This window comes from Melanostigma gelatinosum (assembly GCF_949748355.1).
Source record: "Melanostigma gelatinosum genome assembly, chromosome: 20".
Lineage (NCBI taxonomy): Eukaryota > Metazoa > Chordata > Actinopteri > Perciformes > Zoarcidae > Melanostigma > Melanostigma gelatinosum.
The window spans coordinates 4,815,461-4,833,056 of NC_136653.1; the positions used below are offsets into that span (position 1 = coordinate 4,815,461).

General features: G+C 47.1%; 1 protein-coding gene across 5 annotated transcripts in view; it reads left to right on the top strand.

Annotated features, from left to right (window-relative positions):
* slc12a7b (solute carrier family 12 member 7b) overlaps positions 1-17,596 on the top strand; it is a 71,825-nt gene that overhangs the window by 46,419 nt on the left and 7,810 nt on the right. For 4 of the 5 annotated variants that reach the window (XM_079291931.1, XM_079291932.1, XM_079291933.1 and 1 more), the window contains exons 5-22: positions 4,106-4,160; positions 4,953-5,083; positions 5,175-5,416; positions 5,536-5,747; positions 6,890-7,057; positions 7,160-7,258; positions 7,561-7,618; positions 8,582-8,756; positions 8,854-8,972; positions 9,118-9,216; positions 10,044-10,163; positions 10,713-10,817; positions 14,674-14,842; positions 15,312-15,507; positions 15,816-15,985; positions 16,185-16,316; positions 16,607-16,714; positions 16,968-17,084. In XM_079291931.1, the coding sequence (XP_079148057.1) occupies positions 4,106-4,160; positions 4,953-5,083; positions 5,175-5,416; positions 5,536-5,747; positions 6,890-7,057; positions 7,160-7,258; positions 7,561-7,618; positions 8,582-8,756; positions 8,854-8,972; positions 9,118-9,216; positions 10,044-10,163; positions 10,713-10,817; positions 14,674-14,842; positions 15,312-15,507; positions 15,816-15,985; positions 16,185-16,316; positions 16,607-16,714; positions 16,968-17,084 (2,475 nt within the window). The remainder of the gene's footprint in view (positions 1-4,105; positions 4,161-4,952; positions 5,084-5,174; positions 5,417-5,535; positions 5,748-6,889; positions 7,058-7,159; positions 7,259-7,560; positions 7,619-8,581; positions 8,757-8,853; positions 8,973-9,117; positions 9,217-10,043; positions 10,164-10,712; positions 10,818-14,673; positions 14,843-15,311; positions 15,508-15,815; positions 15,986-16,184; positions 16,317-16,606; positions 16,715-16,967; positions 17,085-17,596) is intronic. The other variant, XM_079291935.1, reaches the window with a different exon arrangement.

The window sequence follows — 17,596 nt, forward strand, 5'->3', positions numbered from 1 at the left end:
GGCCAAGCCAGTTAGCCGTAAATGCTATTCAGAACTATGAGCAACGTAGACACGCTGCATGAGAAGAGCAGCTTTTTCTCAAGTCTGCCAGTGGATCCTAACAGCGCGGAGCAGTGTGAAAGAATCCACCATCACCAACGTGTTCCGAAAGGCTGGGCTACTACGAGATGAAGAGGACAGCGCAATGAGAAGGACAACGCAAGCTCAAGGGCGGATTTGCCTCTGGAGCAAAGTGACACTGAGGGTGCAGAGCAGCTAGCAGAGCTACGAGCTACGAGCAACAACAGGACTCAGGACAGCAGTTATATTGTAAACCAAGATGATTTATTTCTCTCACTCAAAAACACGCACACAAAAACACGCAATAACTGTTGTTGCTCGTAGCTCGTAGCTCTGCTAGCTGCTAGCACAACAGCTACGGTATTCCGAAGCTATGAGCTACGAGCAACAACAGTTATTGCCTCGTTGCTTTTAGATTCTAATGAGAAGACACGCTGCTTCGTTTTACTTCTTCAGTTTGGTAGCCTTGAGAGACCTTAGTCTGTAAGTATGTGGGGAAAACAAAGGAGATTGTTGTTGACTTCAGGAGAACCCACTCCCAACCCCCCCTCCCTCTGACCATCAATGGTGCTGCTGTGGAACAGGTGAGCAGCACCAAATTCCTGGGTGTGACAATCACAGATGACCTCACCTGGAACAGCAACACCACTGCACTGGCAAAGAAGGCCCAGCAACGCCTGTACTTCATCAGGAAGCTCAAGCGAGCAGGAGCCCCCCCCCCCCATCATGCTCTCATTCTACCGAGGCGCCACTGAGAGCATCCTCAGCAGCTGCATCACGCTGTGGTTCGGAAGCTGCACCGCCTCCAACCGCAAGAGCCTGCAGCGCATTGTGAACTCTGCCCAGAGGATCATCGGAGTCTCACTCCCTACACTACAGGACATTTACAACACCCGCCTCACCCGCAAAGCACTCGGCATTGCGGGTGACCCCACCCACCCCTCCAACAGCCTCTTCAGCCTCCTGCCTTCAGGGAGAAGGTTCCGCAGTCTCCGTTCGAGCTCTACCCGGCTGAGGAACAGCTTCTTCCACCAGGCGGTCAGGATGCTGAACTCTCTCCCTCCCTCTCTCCTCTCGCTCCCCCTCTCTCCCCCCCTGCCATCTCTCCCCTGACCTCTCTACCCTCCCCCTCACCCACCTTTCCCCACTGCCTCAAATGGAACATACCAGGACATCTACTCCCCCTCACACCCCTTCCCTCATCCAGCACCAGTCACTTTTTCTATTTATTTATTTTAATTTTTTATTCTCTGCTGCTACGAACATAAACCCCCCTCACACACCCTTCCCTCATCCAGCACCAGTCACTTTTTATCAGCACCAGTCACTTTTTATTCTCTGCTGCTACTTGTAAATCCTTTATCTAGGCCCTTATGTTCTTAACTTTATTCTATTTTATTCTATTATATGTTATATGTTCATGTCTATATTACACTGTGGGACTGCGAGAAACAGCATTTCGAATTTTCTGTATGCATAACACATGTGGAAACTTTGACAATAAAGTGAACTTTGAACTTTGAACTTTGAATGAAAAGATGTACGAAGATATATTATATTCGCTAATGCTAATGGCGGTTAGCATTTCCCCATTGGCCGTAATGTTAAAATTAGCTTAGAAGCTAGCGAGTCGGACATGTACGGTACCTACCGGTTCATGATGTGGTGTGTTCAAGGACCCAAATGCAGACGCAGGACAGCAGAGTTATATTGCAAACCAAGATTTTGTGAAGGATTTCTCTCCATCCGTCAGCCATTCCTTCATTACGCTTTCTATCATCCATGATGATGTTGCGCAGACTTTTTTTCTGACTTTTATTTTAATATGTCTGGACTATTTCCGGTATTTTTCTCCGTGACAAATGCTTTCAACAACACGCTGAATGCTACACTTTTCTAAACATTGTCCTAACTGTACCCCCCCACCCCCACCCCACAGCATGCGAGTAATATGTGTGTTTTCATAGTCTGCTTTATCTCAGCCATTCGTTGTTTGTTCAGGTGGTGTTTGGACAACCTTTTGGCAGGTGCTTAGTGGTGTTCTACTCATATCTGTAGCCTCTTTGATTTGATTAAAATAAAAGCTAAACAGACCCCCACCCTACCCCACGAGGGTACAGAATCCGTAAAATCCATAATACAGACACACTTACATTACAGACTAAGGTCTCTCAAGGCTACCATACGGAAGAAGTAAAATGAAGCAGCGTGTCCACGTAGCTCTGAGTAGCATTTACGGCTACGTTGCTTTTAGATTCTAATGAGAAGACACGCTGCTTCGTTTCACTTCTTCCGTTTGGTAGCCTTGAGAGACCTTACTCTGTAAGTATGTCTCCATGAAAAGATGTGCGAAGATATATTATATTCGCTAATGCTAATCGCGGTTAGCATTTCCCCATTGGCCGTAATGTTAAAATTAGCTTAGAAGCTAGCGAGTCGGACATGTACTGTTAAAAGCATCTTGCCGTTCAACCTTTTTTGTTAACAGGCCTAGTGAGAGGTAGGTCAAATGTACTTCATCCATATTGTAGCGACCCTGTCAGTAACAGCTGGTAGCAGAGGGGTTGCTGGTAGCAACTGTTCTGTGTCGGGAGCTCGTAAATGTTGTGTTAGACCGGAACCGGAAGTTGCGGTTGTTGTTGTGGCGGAAAAAAGCTACGGAAAAATCTGTATATAAATCGCACCGGACTATAAGCCGAGGCCTCAAAGCGTGGGGTAAAAAGTAGCGGCTTATAGTCCGAAAAGTACGGTACTGTGTTACCCTGCGTCTGTAGCGCTGTGAACTTACGTCAGGCTGTGTAGCTGTAAAAAGAGCTTTCCCTGAAAGAAGTGGAATCGTTCTCATTTGTTGCAGTCAGCTGACGTGGGTTGTTGTATCTCCATCCTGTCATGTTAATAAGATGAGGTACTGTGTTGGAGTTCAGTCAACAGGATCTTTGTCTCAGTGGCAGCGTTATTTATGAGTGAGGCAGTCGTCTGGACGCTATATTAGAGTCATTATCAGCTACACCTAGATGTTCACATGTTGAGCTATGTAGTGAGAAATGTCCAGCAGTTTGATCGTGTCACTTTGGCTCACTTCTTAATGTGGATCATTAAAGAAATGTGAGACACCAGAAGCAAGTTAATTTAGTTGTGTTAAGTGATTGCTTGTACTGCCAGTGATGCATGGGTTAACTTTGAGCTCCATGGATCACCATGAGGTTTGGTTGAAGCATTTGTTGGACCATGTTTGTGTCTGACTGGCCTCTGGCTGAATTTCTTCTAGCAGCCCGTAAATCTCACAGAATCTGGGAAGAAATGTGTCCACATGGGAATTGCGAGGTCCTTTTTCAACCCGGAAGACGTGTCTTTCAGTACTTCTCTTTGCTGTACCTGACTCAACACAAGCTCGGGTGGAGCTGCTTTAGGTTTCACGTGAAGCGGAAGTTAAACTTGTCAGCTAATGGGCTTTGCTCCAGATCGTCTGCCACTTTAAACTGGACGTCCGGCACAAGGTTTATCTCGGTCGTGTCCTTGTCCCTGCTTCCCTCCTCCTCCTCCTGCTCCTCCTCCTCCTCTTCTTTCCTTTGTCTTCTATTCTCTCACCTTCATGCTCTCTCCTCTCTCTCTTTCTTGCACCCTTTAAGTTTCCTCGTGTCTTTCTCTCTTTTCTCTTCTTTGTGCCTCTTCTCTCGTCTCCCTGCTCTGCCCTCTCTCTCATCTGGAAGCGCTGTTAGGTAACAGGCTGATGTAAATATCCTCCGTCGCAAGGACTTTCAGGGAAAAGCTTGTATCCATTACCAATCCGAGAGATTAGAGCAAAAGCCCCTGAGAAGTATTGTAACCGGGTTTATGCTAGACTAAGGCCTCAGTCTCCTCTGTGTTTCTGTGATTTATTAAAGAATCATTAGGTGGGCATGAAAAAATGACCAAGGAGTTTTTCTATCATTATTTTCATACTTTGTGTTGAATGTGTGATACCAGCATCACAAGCTCCCTTGTGTGTGTAAGGTCTTTATTTGACCGTTTTGTTCTGATGTTCCGTGCTGTGCTCTGTCAACAGACCATGCTGACAGCCATATCCATGAGTGCAATCGCTACCAATGGGGTTGTGCCGGGTAAGACACTTCGTTACTCGGACATACACAAACTTAAGAGACAAGATTTGTCTTTTTTCTGTTTCCTTGATGTTCTAATGAGGCTGATGTGCTCACGGTGCAACTGGAGTGTTGCTATTTGACTGGTTGCTGAATAAATGTATTTTATAGGATATCTTATCACTGCTCCTTCCTCCTTTGGTTTATGGTAACTGATATAGGTGTCTGAGGATTTAAGGCACAGAAGTGTTTTGAGTCCCAGGACTTGATCAAAACCGAGACAATGATGTCCCTTGTTTAGTGCATCCGTGGATGTATTACAACACGTCTTAGTCCCTCCAAAGCTTCTGCATTCATTGGTATCAGAAGCGTTCAGATTTTTCGTTTGTAGTCTGAGTAATATTGACCAGTCACTTTCGTGCAGGCCTTGGTTGCATGCAGGTAAACAGCCCGTGTGGAGCGCAAAAGAGGCGGAATGCATTGGCTAAACCGCAATCTGGGAACACATTGGCTATCGTCAATGAAGATATCGCTTTTTATTGGTTTGAAAGTAGCTTGTAGGCTGGCGCCTGGGAAAGAACCCGGTCGTACACATAGTCTCTCAACGCCAGTCTCCCATCTCAAGTTGCTAATCGGACCGTAAACAATGAGCAGCACTGAAAAGGAAATCTTGGCCCAGATACACACCGCAACCTCAGCAGTATAGCCCATTGCCCCAAGAGGCTTATCTGTCGTCAGACCGACAGACGATGGGTTCAGAGATTCCTAAGAGAAGTTTCTTTCACTCCCGCTATGCTCCTCTCTTTCTCCCAGCTGGAGGCTCCTACTACATGATTTCCAGATCTCTGGGCCCAGAGTTCGGTGGAGCTGTCGGTCTCTGTTTCTACCTGGGCACGACCTTCGCTGGCTCCATGTACATCCTTGGTACCATAGAGATTCTGCTGGTGAGTGAACACTGCGTCGACTACTTCGACAAAGTGGCCATCCTCTCCTGTATCTCCACCACCTACGTCTTTTTCCCCCTTCTCCATACAGACCTACATCGTGCCTAAAGCAGCCATCTTCGTGGCAGAGAAGAAGGAGGACGAGGTGAATGCGCTGCTGAATAACATGCGTGTTTACGGCACGTGCTGCCTCGCGCTGATGGCCGTGGTCGTCTTCGTCGGGGTGAAGTATGTCAACAAGCTCGCGCTGGTCTTCCTGGCCTGCGTCATTCTCTCCATCCTGGCCATCTACGCTGGAGTCATCAAGACCATCTTTGAGCCACCGGACTTCCCGTGAGTCCGGACGATAACCTGCGATGTTGCGTGGAACCATGTGACGCAGAAATAGCATCAGACTAGATCATTTGAATCAGCCTGTGTGTGGTTTTAAAACGTCTCGCTCCTCCACGCAGTCTTTGCATGCTGGGGAATCGCACTCTGGAGAACCAGAACTTCGACAGCTGTCTCAAGACGAAGGTCATCGACAACTTGACGGTCACTACCAAGCTGTGGAACCTGTTCTGCGACGGGCCCGAGCTCAACGCCACCTGCAACAACTACTTTGTCCTCAACAACGTGACCGAGGTGCAGGGCATCCCCGGACTGACCAGCAAAGTCATTTCAGGTTGGAACACTGTTTCCTCTGGAGGTGTGGAGTAGAAGTGTGCAAATGTGGTGGAAATGTCCTCTAAAGCCCTTTAAACTTCCCCTCATGCACATTTAACTTGTCCAAGTTAATCAGCATTAGTTTTTGTCTCACTCAATCTCATTCTGTCATACTGCAGCAGCCAGATTTCATGAGAAAGAAGAGTGTCGTGTTTAAATACTCACATCTCAGCAGGAATCTGCTATTGTTTCATTAAGCACAGTGCAAACTCAGAATATTCCTCAATCTCATGTAACTGTTGACGAGGACAAACTCTGCAAAAAAATGCATTCCTGAAATATTTCTTGTGAATCTGGGTCAAACGTGTGCAGATGTCATGTGACTATTTCACTCTCTGCTTTCTCCACTTCCATGTATTTATTTTGTTCCTCTCTAGTCTCTCAAATAGCTCCTCCTTGACCATATCATCATCCTCTTTCTCCAAAATATGTTTCTTCCCCTTCCGATTCAAATCTGTTTTTCATTTGTGTCTATTTAATAGTCCGGACCGCTGATCAGTGTGACTCCCAAAGCTCACTCAGCACCGAACATTCATGTGTTCTAAATCATCGGACACTGATATCAGATAAATGCTTGGTCTGATGTTATCAGTTATGTAGAGATAGTTAACAATGTGTCAGGACTGGACCGAATAGTTCAAAGCTCCATTCATAACGTTGACAGTCGCCTTTTCTGTTCTTCTTTCTCTCTTTTGCATATTCATTGTGTTTGAATGCAGCATTTCTGCCCAGTGGCAGATGAAGACCAGGCTCCACTAAGATCATCAGTAGATTCCAGCGGTCGCTTTCATTGTTGATTACTCGTGTCATCCAAACTTTACCAATAACTGCAGAGAGTTGTAACGTCCAAAAGTCAATGTTTGATAAAGGAAAAGATAGATGCAGTCATTTCAGGAATTCACATCACGTTTTTATCTCACGAAATATGACGACAGACAAAAACAGAAGACCTTCGGTACAGCGCTGGTATAGAGACATGTTTGATTCTGCTCTAATAGTTATTTTGAACACTGTAATAAGGCTATAATGCCACAAGCATGGCCATAGTCTGCTTTTGTATCTACAACCAGTTGCTTGACCGCTGCCTCTTGTTTCTTGTAGAAAACATGTGGTCAGTGTATGGCCCTCTGGGTAAGTTGGTAGATGACCCGAAGCTGGCGTCAGTGGGGGGAGATGCCTCTGCCCAGGACAAGTACTTGCCCTATGTCGTCAACGATATCACCACCTTCTTCACGCTGATGGTTGGCATCTACTTCCCGTCCGTCACCGGTGAGACTGCGACACATCCACACGCTCATTATAGTCGAAACTCATCAAATGTGTTTCACTTCTAAAGATGTTCTGTCGTGACCCTCCCCTCCCCACCTCCAGGTATCATGGCTGGTTCAAACCGGTCAGGTGACTTGCGGGATGCCCAGAAGTCTATCCCCATCGGGACCATCTTGGCTATCGCCACCACCTCCTTCATCTGTATCCTTTAACCTTTCTGTGACGCTACAACTGTACGTTCAGCAATGTTCGTCCAGCTTAATCAGCTGGACAAACATTGCTTAGTGTGGAGCTTGAGAATGACAACTTCAGTTGCCAGAACTATCTGCCAGGTTTATAGGTTGTTGGCAGGCGAGCATTGGAACAAGAATCAAAGCCTGCCAAAGGCCCAATGCAACAGAGCAGGTAGCACCTCTAGTGTGGATGACTTTAGCTTCAGGGCAACAGCAAAGGGAAAAGACTGGCCACGGGTTGACTTTACTCTCCTGAACAGTGCTTTCCAGACGTCACCTGCGTGGTTCTGTTCGGTGCCTGCATTGAGGGAGTTCTGCTTCGAGACAAGTAAGAGAATGAGTATAAAGCGGTACATGTTCCATCACTTCGGTTCTGTTCCCCCTCTTCTCTTTTAGTGTCTTGAGGGCGGATGGATACGATTATGAAGTCGCTAAGTGCCTTCATCATTAGAGGCTCAGCTGTTATGTCTTCCTCGCAGATATTTTGTGATGATGTGATGTGAAAGGACTGTACCATCGCAAACACGTCTTTATCCCAAGTCCTGAGAAGGACTGTTGAACCGTTGAAGTAATTTGACGCTGTTACAGAGCGCCATTGTTGTTAAACACTCATCAATGAGCCGCACTGTTGCATTGGCTGACATCTTCCTCCTGTACCATGAAACACAAAAACATGTGACTCCAGGCTCCGAGTATAAAGTCACTCTAATCGCTCACTAACCGTCCTGCTGCCACTCCCCAACAAATGCACCATTTCCTCTTGTTTGATTATTGTTAGCTCAGGATAGTAGTTCCAAGGTGTGTCAGGGTTTTATTCAGCCTCTTTTAAACATGAAAGTATTTATTTCTGACCCGTTTTATTTACAGATTTACGTCAATTGGGGTCAAGAGGTTTTGTGCTGAGATCCTCAGACTGGCTGGGTCTCTTGTACAGACAGATGGACACCAGCTTTGTCCCTTGAAGACAGAAAACATGCAAACTACGTTTCATAGTTCACAACACAAAAGGTCTTTTTGTGGCTATCTGAGAATATATTTTTTGCAAAGTATTCTTTTGCCAAATGAACTCGTCCTGATCCGTCATGAGTGGTCCGTTTTATATTTCTTTATATGCAGCATGGTCCACATGTTGCACAACATGCTCTTATGGATGCACAGATGCACCCACAATACTTGCTCCTAAGATTTAAAGTTATTGAAATGAACTATTTGAAGTGCTGGTAACATACCTACATGACATATGGCTGAATACAGACATCGATTAGTGTCAACGATTGTTTTTGCATTGCAGATTTGGTGACGCGGTGAAGGGGAACCTCGTGATAGGCACGCTATCATGGCCCTCTCCCTGGGTTATTGTGATTGGCTCGTTCTTTTCCTGCTGCGGGGCGGGGCTGCAAAGTTTGACCGGCGCCCCCCGCCTGCTGCAGGCTATCGCACGAGACGGCATCGTACCGTTCCTGCAGGTCAGACGCACACGGTCACCACAAATACAGTCCACGCCGTCCTCAGCCTCAGGTGCTTTTATGCTTCAACGTCATACGTGACCGTGTGTGTTTTTAGGTGTTCGGTCATGGGAAAGCTAACGGAGAACCCACCTGGGCTCTGCTGTTGACCGCTGGGATCTGTGAGATCGGTATCCTCATCGCCTCCCTGGACGCCGTGGCTCCAATCCTCTCCATGTCAGTGTCTGTTTGCATCCTCTCTGTCCATAAAAGCAGACCAGCAGAGAAAGTCCATGATCCTTCAAGTGTTTGACGTCTTGAAGCCACTTCCAGTGGCTGGTAAAGGAGGTTTAGATGATGAGTGAATGTCTTCCTCCCACAGGTTCTTCCTCATGTGCTACTTGTTTGTCAACCTGGCCTGTGCTCTTCAGACGCTGCTGCGGACACCCAACTGGAGACCACGCTTCAAATACTACCACTGGTGGGTGATGGGTCACTCCACAGTCAAGGAAGAGGATATTGTTATGAAATGATTATTCAAACTTTAAATTATTATCAAAGTTATTATTTATTAAAAGTCACCGAGGTTCATGTGAGGCTTTTAACACTGCATGTTGAACAATCTGTCAGGCTTTTTTTAAGGTATAATATATATAACTTTTCAGCATTATAATCAATTTATTTTTATGAATCATGTCCTTTAATTATCCCAAATGTTTCCAACCCAGCGAGATCTGTCATTTTAATTCAGGTAACCTGTTGTTTAATGTGGTCGCCTATTAAAGTCGCAGCTTCTTTGCTCATGCGTCACCTCAGCGCTGAAGTTATGAATGGAACGTTTTAGATCTTGGTCTTTTGTAACTATATTTTAACCAGATGAAACATTAGAGTAATCAGATTCATGGATCTGACGTTATCAGAGAAACAAGCTGAGCCAGCGTTAGCTCCAGCTCTCCTCTCAGGCCCTCCAGGACGTCCTTTGTCTGCCTAACATTTAAAATGTGAAACTGCTTCATTTCTGTGTTTTTATCAGTTTTAAACCTCTGGAGAGAAGGAGACCTCTGCTGTAAAAACCTCCTAAATGATAAACGCTGCACTAACCAGTAGAAAGTGACTCCAACCTCGTAGTATAATGTGTGTTTACGCTGTCAGGGAGCTGCTGCTGAGATGAGACTTTCCCCATGACGTTTGTTCAGTGGTTGGTGTGATGATGGCCTGAAGTGAGATCAGTTCAATGCAGGAACACCCGAGCTGTCCGCTCTCTACGTGTAGTTCCTGGAGTTGTAAAGTGTGTGTTTCCTCCTGCAGGGCTCTGTCCTTCCTGGGAATGAGCTTGTGTCTTGCTCTCATGTTCATCTGCTCCTGGTATTATGCTATTGTGGCCATGGCCATCGCCACCATCATCTACAAATACATTGAATACAGAGGGTAAGAATGGCTGTGGATGCAATGTCTTTCATAGTTGTACAGTAAAAAGGAAAATGTGACATAAGGAAGGCTGGGGAAGTACGTGTAAAACGGATACATTATATCGAGAATAGAAAATGCTTCAACATACATGTATGTGGTCAGACATCTTGGTATTTACTGCTAAATACTGCTTTAAATGCAGGATTTACCTGAGCTACAGATCCACCTCATTATAAAATGAGCCAAGTGTTCTATAGTCCTCAGCTCGTGAGAACAGTGTGATCCTCCAGAATAAGAGACATTTAAAAAGGCCTCTTGTATGACCCCACATGTAGCTGCTGAGCTCAACACAAAGGTGCTTGATGTACGTTGAAACAGGAAAGGTTCTCACAGAGCCAAAGGAACTGGACTAAACTAGCAAAACACACAAGACGCCATTTAAACCAGCAGCTGTGAAAACGGTGTGATACATCCACTGGCTTTGGTTTTCAACAGTCTGTGTGTGTTGTCATTGTGTTGCTTCCTGTGCGTGTCAGTAATTCATGGTGAATCATTTGTTTGCTGTAGGGCAGAGAAGGAGTGGGGAGACGGCATCCGTGGCCTGTCGCTCAATGCAGCCCGCTACGCCCTCATCCGCCTCGAGGAGGCGCCACCGCACACTAAGAACTGGAGGTGTGTGTGTGTGTGCGTGTGCGTGTGCGTGTGTGTGTGCGTGCGTGTGGGGACCGAAACAAACTTTTAACCAACCGAGTGAAGACATTTTTGGAAAGTGAGTTGGCCTGTTTGAAGGTTAAGACTTTGTATTTCGGTTTAGGTTAGGGTCATGGTGATCTCTTCAAACAGATATCTGAAGGTAACGGGAGAACATTTTGGTATCGGAAGCGTTCTTGTTTCCCTTTGCAGCCCCAGGAGACCAATCTGTTTTGAGCTGTTAGATGCTGGGGTACTTCTGGCCCGATACGGGGCTACTTACTGACTCAGCTCTCTATTAAAAGATTGTCGAGCTGGTGTTCTTGCGAGGGAACTCGCCTGGCTCTTCTAACTGCCGTTACTCCTGACGTCTACCCTGCTTCCTCCGGTCTGAGTGCACTCGGCCGAGGGGCCACCCTGACCCCGGGCGCTCCTACCAGTCGCGTCGGTTATGGCAGCTTCCCTCTTCTGGATCCGTGCTCTTGGTAAATGCCAGGTTAGGTTTTAACGGCTAGGATTACTTCTAAAACCGTAAGGGATTGTTAAGTGGATTCGGTCTCTAGGATAACCTTACAGAACTCAGTTGTTAGACATACAATGGATTTAACTTTTTACTGCCACGAGGAACTTTTACTACCTGAGCAAATAAATGCACTTGAGAAATTTACTTTAAATGCAGATTAGATATTTATTGCAGGTTATATTTCTTTGTCCACGGACAGCGGTCCGTGGACGTTTCTGGAAAGTACCAGACTTTTCCCTCACGAGTGTATGCGTCACCTCTTACAGCAGAATTCCATGTCTCATGACTGTTTTCCAACCCACACCCAAAAACATCTGTTCCTGACTCACTCGGTCTGCTGACACCCTATGACACACCTTTTCCACATCTCAGCTCCGGTACACAGAACATTATTATAATCAGTTTTTACATTTGTTAAATCATTCTATGCATTAAACATTTGTTATATAATGATCATAAACATTATCTTTCGATTATACTTTAACTATTGATTTCTGAGTATATGCTTCGTGCTTTTATAGCCTGTCTTTCCCCTGAACGTGTATGCATGTATCCAAGGCGGCTTTCTCTGTGAGCTCAACTCTTCTTGACAGAGCAGGCGCAGGTTGAATGCAGTCCGTGTGGAGAGCGAACGTGGCGGAACGCATTGGCCGAATTGCAAACTGGGAACTCGCCGGCTAATGTCTGACAATGATTTCGCTTTTCATTGGTTTAAAATGGCTTGTGAACTACCTACCGGTCGTACATGCCATCTCTCAACTCAAACTCCATGATGGCATCTCAAATGCTGAATGAGACTGTAAACAATAACCGGTGCAAGGAGGAAGAAGTCTTGACCTGGGTATCGACTGGCTACACCGTTACCCCAGAGGCGATATCCTCATTAGATCAGTAGCCGATTGGCTCTGAGATTTAGTTGTGATGGTTAAACCGAGGGCCCTGGGAATGCATTATGTCAACGAGGGTCCCCACAAAGACAGGAGTACAGGGACGTGGGTGTGTGTGTGTGGTCACAGTAGACATAGTGCCACCTGTCACCGTTGCTGTGGACAAAAGAGAGACAGGAATAGACACACAGGGTGAATTTGAGTAATCTCTTGGTCCTAATCTGACAGAGGAGATGATGAGTCTCTATACTGGACTGGGACCACACTGGCTGAGCTAGCAGACTGCCTGTCCACAACACCAAACCACTTTCATCTACTGTCTTGGCACTCTGTGGATTGATGTGATGTTTCCAATGATACAGTTGGTGCTCATTGAAAATAACAGTTGCCCCTCTTGTTAGGGCTGGGCGATATGGCCTAAAAAAAAAATCTCCGATTTTTTTACAAAAAATTCGATTCACGATTTAAATCGATTTTTTTCCCCCACAATTTTTTGCAGATGACAGAAGCTGTTGAAAACAAATTTTTCTTTTATTTTGTGATGATTTTCCCAAGTAGGTTGATAAAAATAAAGTGCAAACAAAACCTGAACATTGTAGAAAGGTGCCTGTAGTATACAAAAAGTATTTGGTCACTCTTTTGTTTGCCTGAATCATTTAAATATAAAATTTAATTAAACATAACATTAAATGGCATTAAATAGTAGCCTTCCATTGTAAACAACTGTGCAAATGTAACTTTTTACAGTAAGCTTTTCTAACTGAATACACTGATACAAACACAGCATGAAATAAAATGTATGTGACCCTTTAACATTCACATTTTCAAAAGTGCAACATCTGATCTAACATCAACATAACATATTTTGCACAGTAAATAAGTGCATGTAAACAAAATCAAGTGCATTCACAACATAACCAACAGTATTAAACAGTAGTGCATGTTTTTTCTAAATATTTTTTGCCAGGAAGACAAGCCTGTCTACTACCTCTGGCTTCAGGCATGCACGGTGGCATGTAACAATGCCCCCCCCACACACTGAAAAGCCTCTCAGAGGGGGCACTTGTAGCTGGCACAGAGAGGTATTTCTTTGCTAAAGTACTTAGCCTTGGAAAGTTAAGTTGGTGACGCTTCCACCAGTCAAGTGGATCGGTGTCTGGGTCAACCTGCTGGACCACAGGTCAGTTGTTGCGGAGTAGAATGACATCCCCTCCAGCTCCGCAGAGATCCTTTGGCGTGTACTATTGTACAGCCGAGGCAAGGCAACGTCAGAAAAATGTTTACGGCTTGGTAGCACGTACCTGGGGTCCAAAGCTTTGAGACGGTGAATAAACCCCGGCTTTTCCACGGTGTATATGGGCACCATATCTTTTGCGATATACATCGCGACTGCATCCGTGATGGCTTTCCACCGGGCACTCTTCTTCTCATGCGGAGTACAGTTGGTGAATGTCTCCAAAATGCTGGGTTGTTGTTGTGAGGTGGCGGCGGCGGCGGCCAGCAGTGAAGCTGCTGGCCGCCATTGTTTTAGTTTGTAAACAATGCGCGCGCACTCTACTACGGGAACCCAACGGGGGGGAGGGGTGGGGGCGATTTTCTCGATTTTCAATAAAACACATCGCCTTAAAGCACACATTCGAATTAATCGATTAAATCGATTTATCGCCCAGCCCTACCTCTTGTGTCAAAGGTCTCCTGCATAGTCAGCAATAATATGCTTTTCACAGCGGTGTTTACAAGGCAGTTATATTGAATCTCAAATATATATATTGAATATCAATCCGACTTACCTTTTCTCTGTCTGTCTGTCTGTCTGTCTGTCTGTCTGTCTGTCTGTCTGTCTGTCTGTCTGTCTGTCTGTCTGTCTGTCTGTCTGTCTGTCTGTCTGTCTGTCTGTCTGTCTGTCTGTCTGTCTGTCTGTCTGTCTGTCCGTCCGTCCGTCCGTCCGTCCGTCCGTCCGTCCGTCCGTCCGTCCGTCCGTCCGTCCGTCCGTCCGTCCGTCCGTCCGTCCGTCCGTCCGTCCGTCCGTCCGTCCGTCCGTCCGTCCGTCCGTCCGTCCGTCCGTCCGTCCGTCCGTCCGTCCGTCCGTCCGTCCGTCCGTCCGTCCGTCCGTCCGTCCGTCCGTCCGTCCGTCCGTCCGTCCGTCCGTCCGTCCGTCCGTCCGTCCGTCCGTCCGTCCGTCCGTCCGTCCGTCCGTCCGTCCGTCCGTCCGTCCGTCCGTCCGTCCGTCCGTCCGTCCGTCCGTCCGTCTGTCTGTCTGTCCGTCTCTCTCTCTCTCTCTCTCTCTCTCTCTCTCTCTCTCTCTCTCTCTCTCTCTCTCTCTCTCTGTCTGTCTGTCTGTCTGTCTCTCTCTCTCTCTCTCTCTCTCTCTCTCTCTCTCTCTCTCTCTCTCTCTCTCTCTCTCTCTCTCTCTCTCTCTCTCTCTCAGGCCTCAGTTGCTGGTGCTCCTGAATCTTGACTCTGATCTAGGAGTCAAACACCCCCGCCTGCTGTCCCTCACCACTCAGATGAAGGCAGGGAAAGGCCTCACCATAGTGGGGACCGTTCTAGAGGGGACCTATCTCACCAAAGACACAGAGGCCAGGAAGGCTGAGCAGGTATGTTGGTGATGTGTACACCAGCATGCATAGACATACATGCAGGCACAAGTATGTTGTTGTTTAATCTGCACTCTGATAAAACACCAACTGTGTTTAATATACTTCTTTTAGTATCTGCTCAGAATTGCTAAGAGTTACAGTCCAAATCACAGAACGGTGCGGTTCCTTTTGGTTTGGGTTTACAACTGTTGGGCCCACGAACACATCTGTTGTGTCGGTCAGGATCTTAACAGGAAGCGTTTTACACCCGGACTGCAGTGAACTCTGCCATCTACTGGCCAAACTAAGGAGGTTGTTTGACCATGTCCTCAAAAGCATCAGTGGAATACTTTTCCTGCAAAAGCATCTTGTGCAGAAGCTGAAATTCCAAATGACACAGACTGCTGTACTCATGGGCATTGTCACTCTGACGAGTCCTGAATGGATACTAACGGGAGTGCTGAATGGTAATCCTCTCTCTGTCCAGAACATCAAGTACGCCATGTCAGAAGAGCGAACAAAGGGTTTCTGCCACGTGGTGGTGTCTTCAAACCTCCGAGACGGCGTCTCCCACCTCATCCAGTCCGCGGGGCTGGGAGGCATGAAGCACAACACGGTCCTCATGGCCTGGCCCGGCACCTGGAGGCAGGCCAACGACCCGCAGTCATGGAAGAATTTCATAGGTACTGAGCGGGAGACATTGGAGTAGATATGTAGGTAGAGAAACGCAGTATTGTGGAATGCATGGAAAGTAACGATAATACATCTCACATTGCATATTTGCACAGCTGCTTATGCAGTCCAATAAGTGGTCTGCAGTGTTTTAACGCCACCTTCTAGTATCGGCTCAACTAGCCCTCGATGGAGGTGATGCCAGGATGAGGACCAGGGAGTATCCACAGCGTCTGACAAGGGAAACCCAAAGAGAGCGAGGTGAGCCGAGCCGTACCATGCGGTGGAACAGACGCTCTCTCTTTCTCTGTCCATCCAGAGACGGTGCGGGAGTCCACCGCCGCTCATCATGCCTTGCTCGTGCCTAAGAATGTGGACAGCTTCCCCACCAACCTGGACCGCTTGGGGGAGGGCACCATCGACGTGTGGTGGGTGGTTCACGATGGAGGCATGCTGATGTTGCTGCCCTTCCTGCTGAGACAGCACAAGGTCGGTGCATATCTCTGAGATACTGAACGCCCACAAGTCATTGGTTCATGTTTTTCCCCCAGAATCCTTCTTCAACCCTCTCCCCCCGCTCCCCTCGTGCTGCTTCATCTCACTAATCCATCCATCTCCCCTCTGACTGACGGCCTCGCTCTTCCCCTCGTGCCTTCTTCCATAACAACCATGTCTTTCGGTTGTCCAGGTGTGGAGAAAGTGTAAGATGCGCATCTTCACCGTGGCCCAGATGGACGACAACAGCATCCAGATGAAGAAGGATCTCCAGATGTTCCTCTACCACCTACGACTGAATGCAGAAGTGGAAGTGGTGGAGATGGTGAGGCTCTGCATGATAGAACAGCACGCTGCAACGGCAGTGATGCATCACTACACTGGAACGCAGTGGATTCTCATGTTCTTATATTAGCAACACACATTTCTATCACAGCTTTATTAAGTTGTGAGGTAGAAACAAGTACAACTGTGTTTCTCCATCAGCTACGTTCAGTTGGTCACGAGGGTTAGGGTTAGTCCACGACTCCTACAGCATGAAGTAGATCAGTGTCAGGTTCAGTACTCCGCTCCAGATCCGAATTGACGACTTTGTTTCTGTCCTCTCCCGTGCAGCACGATAACGACATCTCGGCCTTCACCTACGAGAAGACGCTGGTGATGGAGCAGAGGTCTCAGATGCTGAAACAGATGCAACTCTCCAGGACGGAGAGGGAGAGAGAGGTAACGCACATCTACCGGAACACAAGCCTGCACTCACGGCCGCTTTGTCTCCGCAGCTGCATTCCAGTTCAACACAAACGAATTAGACGAGATACTCGTAGCATGAGATCAGCAACACTTCAGGAAGATGGCCTTCATTGTTACTGCATGTTGTTTGCAAGTATAATAGTCACATCCAGGTCAGACTCTACAGTATGTAATTGGCCCCCCTCCTTGTTCACCTGCCATCGCCTCTCCGGGCCGCGCCGCTCAGATCCAGAGTATCACCGACGAGTCGCGTAACTCCATCCGGAGGAAGAACCAGGGCGCCGCCCCGAGCACCAACCGCAGCCGGCCGCCCTCCACGGCGGAGGACCCTCAGGAGGACGAGGTAGCCCATGTTGTCAACCCACTTGTCCCTCGCTGTTAGACGCACAAACCTCGTCTTCACAAAGCTGGGTCTTTGGCTGCAGCCATCGCTTGTCCTTTGACGGCTCTAATTACTTTCATCACCATCATGGTTTTAAAATCTGGACTCAAATGTACACTCGAGTCTAGATATACGATATGATTGTAGGATGGAGGAGTAGTAATACTGCCGTGTGCCATAAGAAATGCATTTGCAGTCTAACTGTGGGTGCAGTTATTAAATTATATAAAGACTGGCCTTTGAAATCAGAAGTGTAACTCACAGAGGCACTAGTAGAGGAGCATGTTGTGCTCTCTGGACAATCCATTGTGCTTTTTCGGCCATCTGTGGTCTTATCCACAGCATCAGCTCAGGGTACTACAGATGATGAGTTACCAGGTTACATCACAGCTTAAGCTGCTCCGGTGCGGCTCCAGTTGGGCCAAAACCAGTTGGTCCATGTAGAAAGCGACCAGTGTGACGTCCCAGTAAGC